Raw genomic sequence first — 17,451 nt, forward strand, 5'->3', positions numbered from 1 at the left:
TAGGTTAACAGGTGGAGATCTAACCGCTATAACACCAGTTTATGCAAATACAGAGCCTTAAACCTCTTTAAGAAATTGGATCCGATGTGCATGATGCAGTACATGTGCCACGCTTTTGGTGGTGACCATACACCGTTACTGCGAGCTACTGCACCGTCGATAGAGGTATGGTGGTCAGAAATAATGCCCACGCCATCAATGGTAACAACATATCTTCGCAAATTGGTCAGGAAAAACTCCCACGTGTCTGCCGTCTCACCCTCGACTATCGCAAATGCAATGAGCACAATGTTTTGGTTCCCATCTTATGTAACTGCAATCAGAAGTGTACCTTTATATTTATCGTACAGGTGCGTGCCATCAACCTGCACTAGTGGCTTGCAGTGTCTGAATGCTACAATACATGGATAGAAGCTCCAAAAAACGTAGTGTAGTACTCTTACACCTTGAGCCTCCTCACTCTCACGGTAAACGGGGAGCATTTTAATTTGCACATGAGACCTTGGCATATTCACAGTCATTGCTTTCAACCATACTGGCAGAGTCTGATAAGAAACTTCCCAATCACCGAAAACTTTTGCGACATATTTCTGCTTTGCCAACCAAGCCTTGCGGTAACTTACAATGTAGTTAAACCTGGATTGAATTTCTGCAATAATAGACTTCACCTTTATTGACGGGTTTGCTTCGACCAACGTTCTAATAGCCTCTGCAATTGTGTCTAAGTTCAACTTGGCATGATCATGTGAAATTGTGCCCATGGTGCACGTGTGTTTGCCATTGTATCTTCTGATCTCCCAACAAGCTTTCTTTCAAATCAAGCTAGTTCAGATAAGCCAATCACAACCTACACCATAACTCTTGTATTTCACATAGAATGTTTGCAGCTCAGATTCATATATAGTGTAATCAACTCCTCTAGAGATAGTGTAACTTTTGATTGCAGATATCACCGACTCTCAAGAACCAAATTTCATTCCGACACTAAACTCACCATCTTCCGTCATAACGTTCCCTTCACCTACGACATGCCCACCACCATCAGTCAGACAAGGCAAATAAAATAAACATCGTAGGTAACTTGAATTAATAATCATAACATACTCATGTTCACATACTTAGGAAATTCCTAGGCATGCATGGCTTCGAGAATTTAGAGTTCGCATAAAAGATGGAACACCAAATGGGTGCTGACTTACAATTGCATCTGCTTCATTCTGCACCGCCGGATTGTCTGCCGAGTCTCCGTCATCATTTTCGTCATCGACTTCATAGTTGGCTTCGAACTCCTCTTCACTGTCATTATTATCTTCTTCCCAATCTATATCCCCAAGCTTATCAACATTGACTTCCTCACCAACCGCGCCCAACCCTGACTGTTGTTCAAACTCAACGTACAGCTCTATCATTGGCACGTGAAATCGGGTTTGTTGATAAATACATAACATCTGCTGCATACTGCCATCATCAGTGATGGGCATCATTTGAAACTGTATCAGCCCACCAAATACTTGTACATGATTCTTGTATAAAATGTTGCTCACCCTTTTCGAAATGTGGCTTTGAATATTATTACAAAGCCCATTTTGCAACTCTACAAAATTCATGGTATATGGAATAGCAAATGACAACGGACATTCACAAACAAAAGTCATTCTTCAGGTGTGTTTGGTATAATCAAACCGTTATAATACACTCGCAAATTTGCAATACTTTCCATAACTTCAACCTATCCTAATCTGACTTTTTTGACACAACTTACTGCCAAAAAAGTTTCAAACTATCACATATGTACAAGAAAGAAGAATAGGAGGAGTAGAAGTGGAGTGAGATATTTTAAACGAGTGTTGCTTTGTATTTATAAGGAGGACTCTCGGATAAAATATTTTTTTATACAAAACGCAACTTGCGTTTTATATTTTCCAAAAAAAAAACTAACATCTTCAAAACGCAACTCGCATTTTGGGTCTTCCAAAAATAAAGCTGGCGTAAAAAGGAAAATGCATCGTACTTTTTACGTTTTTTAATTTACATATGGATCCCAAGCTGGTGTATGAGTATGATATGGGGGTGGGAGGTGTGTAACCAAATTGTGGTGTCAGGGGTGAAGCAACTCGGACCCTCCGAGTTCAAGCCACAAAACGCACGGTCCGAGTAGCGTGCATTTGGCTCAGGTTGGTGAGGAACTCGGACCCTCCGAGTTGGCTAAACTTTACGGACCGTCCGATTTCCAGTGGACCAATCGCACGGTCCGAGTTGGTCTAACAATGAACACGCGTCGCTTCCCCCGCTGATCCATAAATGGTGCCCCTAAAAAAAAAAACAAAGAAGCTCACCCTCTCTCACCATCCGAATACACACTTCACTCACTAACCTTTCACTCTCAGAGTCACCTTCTTCTTCCTTTCTCTGGGTTTTGCATGGTGGAGGACCAACAACAATGCCAAAAAAATACAAAGTTAAAGATGTTGATCGATCTGAGTTTCATATTATTCATTATCTCAGTGATCCTGATTATGTAAGTATTTTTTTAAATTTTTTTAAATTTTTAAATTTTTTTATATTTATAATTATTAAAATATAAAATTTTAATATTATGATTGTTGTTAGACATGCAGTTGAAGAATATAAATAGAATGATTATGACTAATTTATGAATATTGGTTAGATTATTTTAAAATATTTTTAACAAATTATTAATTATATTTATCATGATTAGAAAATTTTTTATGATTATATTGTTGTTAGACATGCAGTTGAAGAACATAAATGAAATGATTATGACTCATTTTTGAATATTTGTTAGATTTGTTTAAAATTATTTTACAAATTATTAATTATATATATCATGATTAGGAAATTTTTTATGATTATGTTGCTGTTAGACGTGCAGTTGAAGAATATAAATAGAATGATTATGACTAATTTTTGAATATTTGTTAGATTTTTTTAAATTTTTTTTTACAGATTATTAATTATATATATCATGATTAGAAAATTTTTTATGATTTTGTTGTTGTTATGTTTTGTGTTTTCGACTGTAATAAGTAGTAGATAATGTAAATTTTTTTAATTTTTTTATTTTTAGTATAATTATTTGTAAACCAATCTTATTTAAATGTGTTTTTAAAAAATTAACTATAACTGTTATCGATTTTGGTTAAATGTTAATGTTATTGTTATTGTGATAAAGTGTTAATGCTGAGTTGATTAGTAAGGTTATTTTAATTAAGCCATGTTAGATTTTTTTATGAGAATATTTAAATATTTTTAATTCTAGTAATTATTATTAGCAAGTTAATTATTACCGTTGTTAGAATATGAATGATGTCATATACTGATTGTTAATATTTTTTATTACAGAGAAAAAAAATTTTAACAAAAGAGTAATTAACATTTGATATTATTGTAGATGTTGTAATATTGTTGAGAATTTTTATTAGGAATATATGTATTTGTAATGAGTTTCATTTGCAGTTATGAATAATTTTGAGGATTAATTAAATAAATTTAGAAGTTACAAGAATTAGTTATATAAGGATTCAATAAAATGATTGATGATGGTAAGTTAGTAATTGTTAATAATTTGACTAGTAATTTGTTATGTTTTTTTGTAGAAATCAAGAATGTTGACATGTAACCATCCAGTTCCTCCGAATCGGTACAACGAAAGGGTGGAGGATCATTTACGAATTACTGGGTTCTATCATGTGTCTCAGATTGGGATAGTGCAGTGTCAGAAAGCATTGGTAAATGCTCTAATTGAACGTTGGCACCCAGACACACATACGTTTCACCTTCCCATTGGTGAATGTGATGTGACACTTGAAGATGTAGCTCTGATTCTTGGTATTCTCACAGATGGTCTTCCAGTCACAGGAATGACAATGAGTAGCTTTGAAGTCATGGAGGCGGAGTGTTTGCTTCAGTTTGGTGTTGCACCGCGAAAGGAGGACTGTAGATCTAGCTACATAAAACTGACGTGGCTGCGGAATCTAAAAGAGAATTTAGAATTGATTGATGAAATAAATATACAGAGGTATGTGAGGTGCCATATTATGTTGCTGATCGGAACAATCCTGTTTGGGGATAAGTCAGGGGCAGGTGTCCACTGTAAATTTCTACCCTTGCTTCGTGACTTTGTCAATATTTGACAGTATAGTTGGGGCTCAGCATGTCTAGCACATCTTTACAGGGCGTTATGCAGGGCATCTCGTTATAACTGTAAGGAAATAGATGGTCCACTAACACTTTTCCTCAGTTGGGCTTGGATCCGACTGCCATATCTATCGCCGCTTCCTAGAGAACCCCGCAGTTTTCCACTAGCAAACAGGTAATATTATGTTACAATGTACCCGTCTTTTGATATTTAATATTCAGTTGAGCTAATTGAGAACATCATATTAGGTGGCGTAACTGCGAGCGTGGTGACCGGCGGTTTAGATATCTGAAGCTAGCTCACTTTAGGAATGCCTTTGATGAACTACAAGAAGGACAGGTGTGTGTTAGTTAAACAAGTATTAGTTTTGGGTTTATGCGCTTTGACATAACTATGATGCATTGTTATTTTTCTCTGAATTGTGGGTTGCAATGATGAGTTTCCCTTATTTTTCCAGTTTGTCTGGGTTTCTTATTCTGTGGATCGTGTGGATCCAAACATAATTCCTGCTGAAGTCTACATGCAATCGGTTGTCTGGAGCGCTACAGTTCCATTGGTGTCATTTGAATGTATAGAGTGGCATGCCACCGATAGGGTCAAGCGACAGTTCGGTTTCGTTCAGGGAGTACCTACTCCATAGCAGAATTTGGATAAGGCGCATGGAGAGGTTTTGACTGGTCCTAAGAATCTTAACTGGGCCACGACACTGAGTCATTCAATTTGGGTGATGCATTGGACAAATAGGTATCACTACGTTCTTTCTGAGCTTCCCATGCCTTCATAGCATCCATTTGATACTTACATGAACTGGTACCGTACAAAATATGGAAACCGCTTAGCCTTGTCGAATCTTGTGGGTGAGGAGAATGATGAAGGTAACCAGAACATGGATGCGGGTAATGATGATATGGATGTGGGTAATCAGGATACTGATGAGGGTAGTCAGGATATGGATGAGGACACTGAAGAGCAGGAGCCACATATATCACTGCCAAATCTGCCTCCACAAGAACAACCTCAGCCATCAACCTAGTATCTACCTCAGACACAGTTCACCCCATCATTTCTAATACAGCAACAATATTGGGGTATGTCACAGTTTGAAACAGATGAAGGAGGTTCTTTTAGCCAGTTGCTTAGGTTCATGGCTGCAGATACAGCACAGTCACAATATGCCCATCAGCCTGAGTTCATGCCAGGCAGGTATTCGTTGGATGCGAGGTATCCAGGCCATACCACATCCGTTGCTTCTGGAGGGTTCGTATTTGTCGACTCTAGTAGGAGTGAGGGTGGACGTGGTGTACTTAATAGTCAAAATCCTAACCGTCTTAACATGGGACTCATTGAGGAAGACACTAACACACTCGAACAAGAAACCGATGCGTATCTAGTAGACGACGCTGATGAGGAGGGTGATGATGAGGAGGATGAAATTGAAGAGTTCGATGAGGATGAAGAATCTCGCAACGATGGTATAATGTCAAATATTTTGCTTTACGTATTAGATTACTTATGTATTTTGTTTGCATAAATGGCATATATTTTTGGTTATTCATTCTTGATTTATTGTATTTGTGTTGGTTATGAATATGTAATATGCTGCATCTAGTTGTTTATTCAAAATTGTATACAGGTCAGGCACACATTCCGAATGACAATGTCAAAGGTTACAATCTACGGATCGATCCGCCACGTCTGAGCGCTAATCGTTTCACTCCTTCTGTCTTTAACAAAGCGGCCAAGAAATGCAAGAACTTTGTGAAGGATGTAAAGTGGGTAATGAGAAAGTAGTTGTGGAGTTATTTTTAGAGTAATTTGTATTTGTTGGAAATTATGTACTAATGACTTTATGTAATTTTTCTAAGTATGTTGTAATGTTTAGAGTAATTTTTTTGTGTTGGACATTATGTAATAATGAATTGCACTAATGAAAAGATTATATTGTATGTTTATTGTATTTATATTGTAGTGATATTATTGATGTATTAATCATCTGGAATATGTAATAATGTTTCATAAAATCTTAATATGCTCATACAGATATTAATCTATTGATGGGGAGACAATCATATTATATAATGCCATAGATATGTTATAATACTAGATTGTCATAAATTATAAGGTTACAAATAGCAGGTCAGGTTAACTAAATTTGCTCATTCAGGTTATATTATACAATATCATGTTAAAACTGTGATCCTAGGGGGCACCTCTGTTGGTGTTCGAACCACCTGACTGACGACATTTGCTACGACTATGTCCCTCAGCCCCACATAGAGTACATCGCCTAGGACGACGTAACATCTGCGTGTCCATCTCATTCAGAAAGCGCGTCATCCTGGGGCGACCTTTCGTTACCCGTCTCCGGTACGGATTCGGTATGAACCGAGGTCCGTTGTAAGCAGGCCATGTAGCTGGATTACTTATTGGCCTAAACCTTGCTCGGTACACCCACCGCACTTGGTCCATCTTATACACATCATGCACATACAGTTGCCAATCCAGTCGCTGGTTGGCACAACATGCGAAAACATGTCTACAGGGGATCCTATCCACCTGGAACTCACCACAGTCACATCGTAGGCCACGTAGATCGACTGCAAACTCCAGTCCGCTTGGCATCTCACGAACCTCAAAGACCTCATTCTGGCGGTCAAAGCAACTTACCTGAATATTACCTGATGCAAGTTGGTTTGCATGCAACTTCGAGGTCACGATTCTAGAGAAGACATGGCCAGCATTGATACGGACTTCCGCCTCCGCTCTTTTTCGGGTAAATAACTCATTTAACCTGTAGAATGTTGCCTTCACAAGAGCAGTAATGGGAAGATTGCGTGCATCCTTCAATACTGAGTTGATGCACTCCACCATATTCGTTGTAACTGACCAGTTTAACCAGTTTAACCAGTTTGTGTACGCCTCGCCACGTTCCCGTAACCGTTGGTAACTGACCTCGTACTCCCGCACCGTCCTGGAATATCCTGGTAGATCACAACATATGAAAAGTAAATGAATGGAGGTCAATAGATTTATTTAAGGAAAACATATTAATAAACTGCTTAAATTTCCTAAATGGCTACCGATGTTGACGACCAATTTTTGGAGGTACGGTGCCTTGAACTTTCTCAAAAAATTTGACTCTATGTGCCTGATGCAAAACATATGAAAAGCTCTTGGAGGTGACCACGCTCCGTTACTGCGTTCCACAGTTGCATTTATGGACTCGTGCCTGTCGGATATTAAACCCACACCATCACGAGTTACAACATGTTGACGCAGGTTACTAAGGAAAAAATGCCATGCATCAGAAGTCTCTCCCTCCACAATAGCAAACGCAATTGGGACGATATTGTTGTTGTCATCCTGTGAAACTGCCACAAGCAGACAACCCTTATACTTTCTATACAAGTGAGTCTCATCCACCTGCACAATTGGCTTACAAAGTCTGAATGCCCTAATACAAGGGTAATAACTCCAAAATACACGATGCATTACCCGGATATCACCCACCAACTCATCTCCTTGATATGCAGGCATAGTCTCAAAATGGACAACAGCTGATGGCTCTTTGTGACACATGGCCTCAAACCATATAGGCAATGCTTCATACGATGCTTAATATTTTTTCTACTGCCTTTTGCTTAGCCAACCATGCTTTTCGGTAACTTACGGTGTAGTTGAATTTCGATTGCACTTCTGCTATAACCAATTTTACCTTTAAGGATGGGTCAACCTCAACCAGTGGCTTTATTGCTTCTACAATTGTGATAGAATCCAGCTTCGAATGATCATGTGAAATGGTGGCTCTTGTACATGTGTGACTACCATTATATCTCCTTATAACCCAACAGTACTTCCTGCTGATCAAGCTAACCCTAATAAGCCAATCACACCCTGACCCATACTGTGTACACTTGGCATAAAATGTCAACGGCTCAGACTCATACACCCGGTAGTCTACGCTTCGTCGTATGTTATAGTCTTTTACCGCCTTAATAACAGCTTCTCTAGAACTGAACTCCATACCTACGGCAAATTCACCGTCTGCGACAATAGAAATTTCTGCTGGGACAACAAGCACAGAAAAAATTTCATTATCATGCAGATATTTCAAAAACGATTGTAAAAGTAAATCAAATTTCAATAAATCCAGTATGCTATAATTCCAAACCTAACAACATGTTATGATGTCACTCTAGACAAAATAGGAACATCAGCAGCAAATTTAAAAACTATACAAGACTGGCCGGTTCGACCGGCAAACCAACCAAACCGGACCGGTTTGGCTTTTTCAACCGACAAAACAAACGAACCAGACCGGTCCGTTCCAGTTCTTGGGGTTTGAACCATAAAAAGGATAGAACCTGTGCATATAATAATTACAAACTCATGCAATCCGTAATAACCATATTGTAGACAATTTAATTATTATTTTCTAATTAATAATTGTGGCATATAAAAGTAAAATAAACAAATACACCTGAACGGTTCGAGAACCGGTTCGAGACTGACAACTACGACATTCAACGCATGATTAAATAATGCTAAATAACGCTAAATAAAAAATAGCTTATTCATAACTCAATCAATGTCTAACTTAAAAAAGACTAACACCACAATTACGTACCTGCAGTCATATATTCTGGAAATTCCGGAACATGCATGGCTTCCAAGTCTAAAACTCACATGAAAGATGGTTCCTCAAACGGCACTTCATTCGCAAGTGCATTTGCTACTTCTGTCGCATCTGGGGCCATGGTTCCGTCACCTTGATCTTCATCTCCATCTGGAGCAACAAATTCATAGTTGCTTTCGAACTCTTCTTCACTGTCACTATTATAATCTTCGCGTAGAATATTCCGGTCAGCCTCAGATTGTTCAAACTTAACATACAACTCGATGAACGAGATCTGAGACCGGTTTTCAATATACATTGAAAACATCTCCTGCATGCTCGCTTCGTCCGTCACATATTTGGTTTGATACTGGACGAATCCACCAAACACCGATATGGGATATCTGTATAGTATACACGATATCTTTCTTGCCCTCTCAGAATCAATCTTTTCACAGATTACACCTTTCAGCTCTTCAAATGAGATAATAAAAGGAATAACAACATCTACTGGATTTTCACAAATAAATTTTACTCCTTCAGTCGTTTGTAACAAAATCTGACCAAAATAGTATATTTTTAGTAATACTCTATCACTCATTTTTTTGCTTACCACAAAAGAAGCATAACATTAGTCTTAACTACTAAATTTTTAAAATTAGAAGGGGAAAAACCAGATAGAAGAAACAGAAGAAGCTGCTGCCGCTCAAGAAGGAGGAAGACGCAACTAAGCTCTCACCAGTTCACTTCACACTTTTATACCAACATCTTTAACGAATTCGGACCCTTCGACTAGGTCAAACATGAACCAAAAAAAAGGACACGAATTCGGACCATCCGAGTTCGCCTTACCGTTTCACAAAACGGAGGGTCCGAGTTCAATGTTCCCCAACTCTTTTTCTCATCTACCAACTCGGACCCTGCGATATGCAATCAAATTCCTTCATTATGAAATCGTTGGGTCCGATTTCAACAATGCGATTTTTTAGCTCATTACCAAACAAATCAGGCCGTGCGATTTGTTATTAAAATATCTAAAACCAAAGAACACGCACGGTCCGAGTTCTATCTGCTAACACTGACAAAAAACTGTCCCACATATATGTCTACCCCCATGAATCCATATCGAAGCAAAGCACACACATGCACCCCATTTCCATAAAATTGAGCCTACTTTTTGTTGTGTCAAAAAAATAAAAAAAATGCTCATCACTAAACGCAGGATGCGTTTGGACTTCAACAAATAAAAAAAATTTAAAAAGCTTCCAACAAACAAAACACACACTGCGTTTGTTTTATATGTTGAACAAAATTTAAAAAAAAAAAGAGTAAAACACAAACTACGTTTTGTCCTAACACTATAACAGTAAAAATTTTGTCCATACATTCATTTTAATGGACTTTATCAATCTATTTTTCATAACAAAAAATGGCCCGTATTTATACGTTTTTTATTTAAAAACAAAAGACTATACTCCTCAAATTTTATTTTTCTCTTAATTTTATATTTTCAAACAATAAATCCCATGGACCTTAGGCATTAGGCATAAAGGACTCATTATCCCAACTAACTTAAAGAAATAATTAGACAATTCACTAATTATAATGATTATTACACACGGAACGAGATACGTTTACTTATCCATTTTACAAACACTCTTCTCCTCCATCTGTTGATCTCAAAGCTTGACAAGCGTAATAAACATAAAATACTTAAAATTTATGTCAATATCATAGAATTTTTTTAAAATTAATAATAAAAAATCACATTTTACTCCCTCAAATATTAAAAAAAAAATAGAGACATTCATTCCCTTATTTCTTGGTCCTTACTTTTCCTTTTTGTAATTAGACCTAAAACTAACAAATAATTTTGGCCAAGTAGTAAAAATAAGGGATAATACCTTTGAACTTGAAAGTCCTAGGTTTGAACCCAGTTGCAATTTTGGAAATTTTTTTCAAAATTGAACTATTGGTCCACTTGTGGATTCAGCCGGATAAATTTTTAATTTGATAATTGGATCGGTTTGGGTTTTCAATTTTCATAACCTTGTTAATTTGTGTGCTTTTTCGGGAATAGAGTAGTCAAAGGGTTTGACGGGAAACGAAGAGATGTTCGTTTAGCTTCAATTACCAACTAACCCATCATCTTTGTGGGTTAGATTAATACATAATTTGCACCTACTACCGGGAAAAGTTTTATATTGAAAAAAACAAATGGGTGAATCAATCAACTCATTTAGCAGTCAACAATCTCGTTCATTTGGCGCTCACTACCAGACTACCTCAGTCCCAATCCCAATCTCATCTCACTTCCTCCCCAACGCACCGTCTCACCGTCACCAAACACCACCATCGTCCTCGTTCATACTCTGCGCCGCCACGCAGGAGGTTGCTCGCCGCTGACGTTCCTCGGTCGTGCTATTCTCTTCCTCGTCGCTCTCGTCTCTTACTCGGTCACTCCCCTCGCTTCCTATCGCTCGCCTCCTCGTCGTTTCACCAATCTCCTGTTCATCGTCTCTGTTCCAGTGTTCCTCTGTTCTTCTGGTTTCTTCTTCTGTTTCGGTTGCTTCTTCTGGCTTCTGCTTCTGCTACCGATTCTTCTTGTGGCTTCTGCTTCGGCTGGTTCAACTGGCTTCTGCTGCTTCTTCTTCGTCTGGGTATCTGGCTTCTGCTTTTTCTTCTGCTTAAGTTCTGGAACTTTACTGTTTTTGTCCTTTTAAATTTAGAAACTATTAGGTTAGATTAAATTTCTTTGGTGCTATTAGAAAATTTTGGTTATTCAATCTTCTATACTATTGTTTGAATTATGGTTCTGTTTGTCGATATGGAGGAAGAGAATTCGTTTGATCCTTTTCTTAATTTTTGGCATGATTCTATACTTCTGTTTTTTTTTTTCTTAATTTTTGAATTTTGGGATCTTTTCCTTTTTTTGGCATGGTTCTGTTTGAATTTCTTATGTATTTCTTAATTTTTAAATTTTTAGAATTTTTTTCTTAATTTTTTGGATGGTTCTGTTTGAAATTTTGTTGTTTTTTTTAATTGTTGAATTTTTAGAAATATTTTTTATTTTTAACCGGAATCCGATCTTATTTGTAAATTTGTGAATCGGATCGGATCCAAATTTTGGTGATATCCGATCCGATGTGTGAGTAGCCTTGTCACCCCAGAATTCATTTATTATTAAATTTTGATTTAATTTTCTTTTAGCATTTTCTTTCTTTATTGTTGACTTGAAATTGTTCTATTGCATGTGGATACCAATCTGCAGTTACTGAAGTTGCAATCTTTTGGTTACACATAAATTAAATCCATGGCTTCTACCCAGTTTCTCTGCAGTAGTCATCTCTTTCCCTCTTCTCGAAGTTCCTTCAGAAGCAGCCATTTACCTCGATTCAAGCCATATGGGTCATCCAATTTCCACCCAAAGCTTCATTTCCAAAGACCCCACTTGGTTAGAGCCATGGTTTCTGATTCCAACACTTCAAGGAAGCAAGTAGAGGTTTGTTTTCTCATCCTAGTTATTATCCCTTAGCTTGAAGTTTCTATGGTTATTTTGTTGAATGACATTTTAATTTCAGTTTCTTTTTGTAGTCTTACTTTGGCGTGCTATCTTTTGAATTTCGCTGTTGCTGTTCTTGTTGTTGTCATTGTTTTTTCTCTTTTTTTTTTATTTTTGGGAGCTGATACAAAATTAGTTGTGATTTGGTGAATATTAATTAGATTGAGTATGACCCTGAGGGAAGGATAAACAAATTAGCAGATGAAGTGGACAAAGATGCTCCATTTTCAAGACTTACTTTATTCTCTCCATGCAAGGTAGCCATTCTGTTGCTCAGAGATCATTCCAAATTTGTTTGCTTATATTGATGATTCCTTTTATGCAGATAAATATTTTCTTGAGAATAACCAACAAAAGGGAAGATGGGTATCATGATTTGGCTTCCCTGTTCCATGTTAGTTAATATAATCTCATTTTGGTTAATACTTTTAGTTCAATTCTACAATTTTTTGTTTAATTGTTGACCATATGTCTATAACTTTTTTTTTTACCACTTTGAAATCTTCAGGTGATAAGTCTAGGTGATATAATCAAGTTCTCTTTGTCACCATCAAAAACTACGGACCGTCTCTCGACCAATGTGTCTGGGGTGCCCCTTGATGATAGAAATTTGGTAATTCATCGCGAACTTTTGTTTTCCATCTATGATTTTTTTATCCAGTTTCTTTCCGTGAATGTAATGCGAATGTTCTTTTTCTGTAGATTATTAAGGCGCTCAATCTTTACAGGAAGAAAACGGGAAGTGATAAGTTCTTCTGGGTATGAACAACAATGCTATTTTCTTCTCTAAATTTTTATCATATTTGAATAAGAAAGGTGCATACTTTTTATTATTGTTTGGATTTCTAATCTTGATGAGATTTAATGTATATTGTTTTTATTTATGATATTTTGTCAGATTCATCTTGATAAGCGGGTACCCACAGGGGCTGGGCTTGGAGGTGGAAGTAGCAATGCTGCAACTGCATTATGGGCAGCGAATCAGTTCAGCGGTTGTCTTGCCACTGAGGAGGAACTCCAAGAATGGTCGAGTGAGATTGGTTCGGATATTCCTTTCTTTTTCTCTCAAGGAGCAGCCTATTGCAGCGGTCGAGGTGAGGTCAGTCCTAACCTTCCTCATTATTAGATTTGACAAAAACTTTGAGATGTACTTCTAATATGTCGTTTCGTATTTATTTACGGGTGCTCAATCTTTGCTGCTTGTTAGTAATATGTGATATGTTGATAAGTTCCTAATGGGTAGAATATCAAAGGCATAGCATCATTATATTGGATTCGATAGTCATTCATTGTTTGTGAAAGTTTTTATTGTTATGTATAATAAACACAAGTGGACCAAGAATTGAAACTTGATTGATCCTTTTACATGAAACCTGAAGTTTATTGCTAGATGGATATTAGATTTTGTCATGAATGGGAAGAGTTTATGTTCCCATAACCATTGAAAGGTCAAGGCATTCGACTATTATATTTAATTTCGCAGGCAGTTGGATTACATGAATTTCTTTTATCATTATACCGTAAATTTTCTTTTTCATTTAAATCGTACAGATAGTTCAGAATATAGCTCCACCACTATCTTTGGACATTCCAATGGTTCTCATAAAGCCCCAAGAGGCCTGTTCAACTGCAGAAGTCTACAAGGTATTTGAATTTTTAGAATAAAAACACAACCATACTTTTCCCTCCTTTCTCATAATCAGTAATTTTTTCTTCGAATGATACAGCGGCTACGGTTGGACCAGACCAGTAATGTTGATCCTTTAACATTGCTAGAGAATATTAAAAGGAATGGGATATCACAAGATGTTTGTATCAATGATTTAGGTTTGTTTATTTTCTTCTCTTTTTAACTTTATTCACTCTGGTTTTGATAAAATCTTCTTGAACACACTTTATATACAATTCCTATGTGGTTTCTAGTGTGAATTTGATTGATCTTTTGTTCTCATGATATAATTGAATGTGCAACTTACCATGAAATATCTTGTATGGCTCCTATGTCTTCTTGCAAATCAATCCTTCTAACATTGATAGATACTGATCCATATGTATCACATTAGAATATAATCCAGATTTTTTACTATACTGTTCTGATGAATTAGAAAGCCTTTATGTTTCATTTGATTTATAGTATATTTTTCCTTGTTTTTCATCTGTAGAAATTCCTGCTTTTGAAGTTCTCCCATCTCTCAAGCGATTGAAACAGCGGATCATTGCAGCTAGCCGTGGAGAACATGATGCTGTTTTTATGTCAGGAAGGTAAAAACAGTTAAAATACCTTGTATTCTTCATTCATTCTGCCATTTTTTCTTTTGAAGTTAAAAAAGGTACAACTTTATGGAGCAAAGTTAAATAATGTCTCTGTTCCTTTTCGCTCTCTTGGTTTGTGTTTCTACTTGTACTACTCAATTAAGGACTAAACAATGCTCAAATATTCTGTGAAACAAGCCTGCTATGGTGTTGAAGTTTATTCTAATTACTTCATTTTTTATGGGGGCAAATGTATAAACATATTATTATTGAAAATAAAATTTACATCATTATTCTTTCACTTGAAGTTCCTATGAATCCTTATGGTTAGATGACTTGGATGATTTAGAAGCCTCCCACAACACCTTAGCCTGATGGTTTGGCAGCTTTGGTTTATTGTTATTATTATTATTGTTTTTTGTTTTCATCATCATCATTATTATTGTTGTTGTTGTTTTTTCCAATGGATGATTTCTAATTTTTCCAAAGTATAGGGATCATTTTTAATTAGCCAACATTAGTCAACTTTTCCTTTTTAATTCTAAAAATTCTCTTTTTTCTTTTGGAGGATTTTGGGTTTATAATTTAAGATTTTGGGTTAAAAGTTTATGATTTAGAGTCTAAAATTTAAGATAAACAAAATAATTTTAAAAATGTTGGCTCATGACTGAAAACAGTTGTCTCCCAAGCATTACTGTCTAAAAAAAAATATTTGTTAGCTAAAGTTAATCAAGCACATGGTACAACTAGAAGTTTAGAGGCTTTGACATCTCTCCCTTAGTGTGGCATGGTAGATTGTTCCATGGATTTCCTTAGTAGTGATTTTTCGATAAACACTAGTGATTATAATGAATTATCAAATATGATACATTATAGCATAGTTCTAGACTTTTAATTCTATTGAAGGATGAGTAATTTATGAAAGAATGAGTTTTTAGTACTCCTCCATGTTCTTAAAATATATTCCTTGTGCTGAAATCACAAATGACACGTTACTTCGTATTCTTTTCTTGCAATAGTCCAAAGTATTTCTTTTTCTCTTTTTAAAATATGCAATTACACATCTTATATGTTTTCTCTCAATTCATGTCATGCAGTGGAAGCACTATTGTCGGTGTTGGTTCAGCTGATCCTCCACAATTTGTTTATGATGATGATGAATACAAGGATGTCTTCTTGTCAGGTAAACCTCAATCAAATTGGCTTGAAAAATAAGTTCCTTGGTCTTCTTTTGAAGCCGCTATCCCATACTTCATACCTAGTAGCTATATTAAAATGGTTTAGAGTTTAGAAAATGTCTTTTGGAGTTGGTATCTAGAGCAATTCTAATGCTAGTTTTCATTTCAATTTCATTTTGGGTTCCATCAGGCTCCGTTTGGTTAATGTATAAGATGAGACATAGACACAAAAACACAGACATTAAAGACATAGATATAAAATGTGTCTATGTATTGTGTTTGACAAAAATAATGAACAAGACACAAATATTTGAAAAAGACTAAATTACCCTTCATTCAAAAAAGATTTGGAAAGATAGGAGGACAAATTTTGAAAATTTAAAAATTGAATAAGGGTAAAAGAGTAAAAAATTAGTGTCTCATAAGTTGTGTCTTAGTGTCTCACCAAATTAGAGGTAGACAAATTTAGTGTCTTCGTGTCCATCCGTGTTCTTCAAAAATATGTCTCACCAAACCAAAAAGTAGACGTGTCACTGTGTCCATGTCTCATTGAGACATAAACATCAATCAAACGCTATATGAGCATTTGTGGGATCATATGTCATAAATAATTATTTGAAACTAAATGTGAGATTGTCACTCTAATGTTTAGTTTCAATTTGAATTTTATACTATCAGAATTTGTAACTTCCATCGTATGTGAATCCCATTATCAGAATTCAAGAATGATTAAACACTTACTTTCTCACTTTACCAATCTCCTCACTTTAGAAGAGTTTGATCTGTGAGATTGGTAAGCTATATTTCATAGACAGTTTCTTGCTCGTGCTCCCTTTTTCTTCGCTCGCTTTTATTGATGTTCTTCAATCAAAATGAGAGAGAAAAGAGGAGGCGGAGGGTTGGCAGAAAGTTTGTCTCTTAAATGAATTTGAACTGGGCTGACACCTCCAATCATAGAATTGATTCCGGTGTCGATTTTTCATTCTTTTATTTTTATTTTTATTTTTATTTTTTATTTTTTCTGATTGCAGAAGCTTATTTTCTCACACGAGAAGCAAACGAGTGGTACCAAGAGCCCTCTTCAAGTCCTGCCGCCTCTCCTTGTGTTTCCGAAACTGTTTAAGCTGTATTTTCCGTAAGATAATAAGATGGTACAATGTTGTGTTATGATCTCATTTTTCATGGAATAAAAATAATGTAAGCCTAGAATAAAATTTAAATATACATTTATTAAGGTGTTATTTTCTTTAATTGGCTATAATATTAAGACATGAGTTAACATACTTAATATTAAAATAGCTTTTTAGAAATGTTTGTAACTAAGACCAACCAAATGGTCACATGCTCTTTTTAATCTTTTATCACTAGTTCATTCTTTTTTTTTTCTTATATTTTTTTCTTTCTTGTGTATCTTTGTTTGTTCGATTGTAGGTTATTTATATATTTTAAAAAATTTTATGAAGATGAAAAAGAAAGAAGAGAAATACAAGGAAAAAAAGATGAAAGAATAGATAAGAAAACACAAAATTATCGAAGATAAAGACATTTTTTAAAAGTAAATACAATTTTTTTGAAGAAATAGTTTAGAACATGAAAAAAAATATTAATGATAAATATTGAACTTTTTGAAAGTAAACATAATTTTTTAAGAAAAACATATAAAAAATTATATAAATTTATTGAT

The 17,451-nt window shown here is 35.7% G+C and overlaps 2 protein-coding genes across 2 annotated transcripts; one reads left to right on the forward strand and one right to left on the reverse strand.

Moving 5' to 3' along the window:
• Nucleotides 1-305: 305 nt before the first annotated feature.
• Nucleotides 306-761, reverse strand: LOC130945306 (uncharacterized). The gene has a single exon (XM_057874036.1). It carries the CDS (start codon nt 759-761, stop codon nt 306-308), a length of 456 nt encoding a protein of 151 aa, XP_057730019.1.
• Nucleotides 762-10,990: 10,229 nt separating this feature from the next.
• On the forward strand, nt 10,991-17,156 carry LOC130945213 (4-diphosphocytidyl-2-C-methyl-D-erythritol kinase, chloroplastic). The gene is made up of 12 exons (XM_057873937.1): nt 10,991-11,434; nt 12,046-12,276; nt 12,498-12,593; nt 12,662-12,730; nt 12,845-12,949; nt 13,039-13,095; nt 13,235-13,435; nt 13,888-13,980; nt 14,064-14,163; nt 14,499-14,598; nt 15,687-15,772; nt 16,799-17,156. Exons 2-12 carry the CDS (start codon nt 12,088-12,090, stop codon nt 16,888-16,890), a joined length of 1,188 nt encoding a protein of 395 aa, XP_057729920.1. The 5' UTR covers nt 10,991-11,434; nt 12,046-12,087; the 3' UTR covers nt 16,891-17,156.
• The last annotated feature ends 295 nt before the right edge of the window (nt 17,157-17,451 follow it).

The sequence above is a fragment of the Arachis stenosperma genome, chromosome 8, assembly GCF_014773155.1.
Source record: "Arachis stenosperma cultivar V10309 chromosome 8, arast.V10309.gnm1.PFL2, whole genome shotgun sequence".
Lineage (NCBI taxonomy): Eukaryota > Viridiplantae > Streptophyta > Magnoliopsida > Fabales > Fabaceae > Arachis > Arachis stenosperma.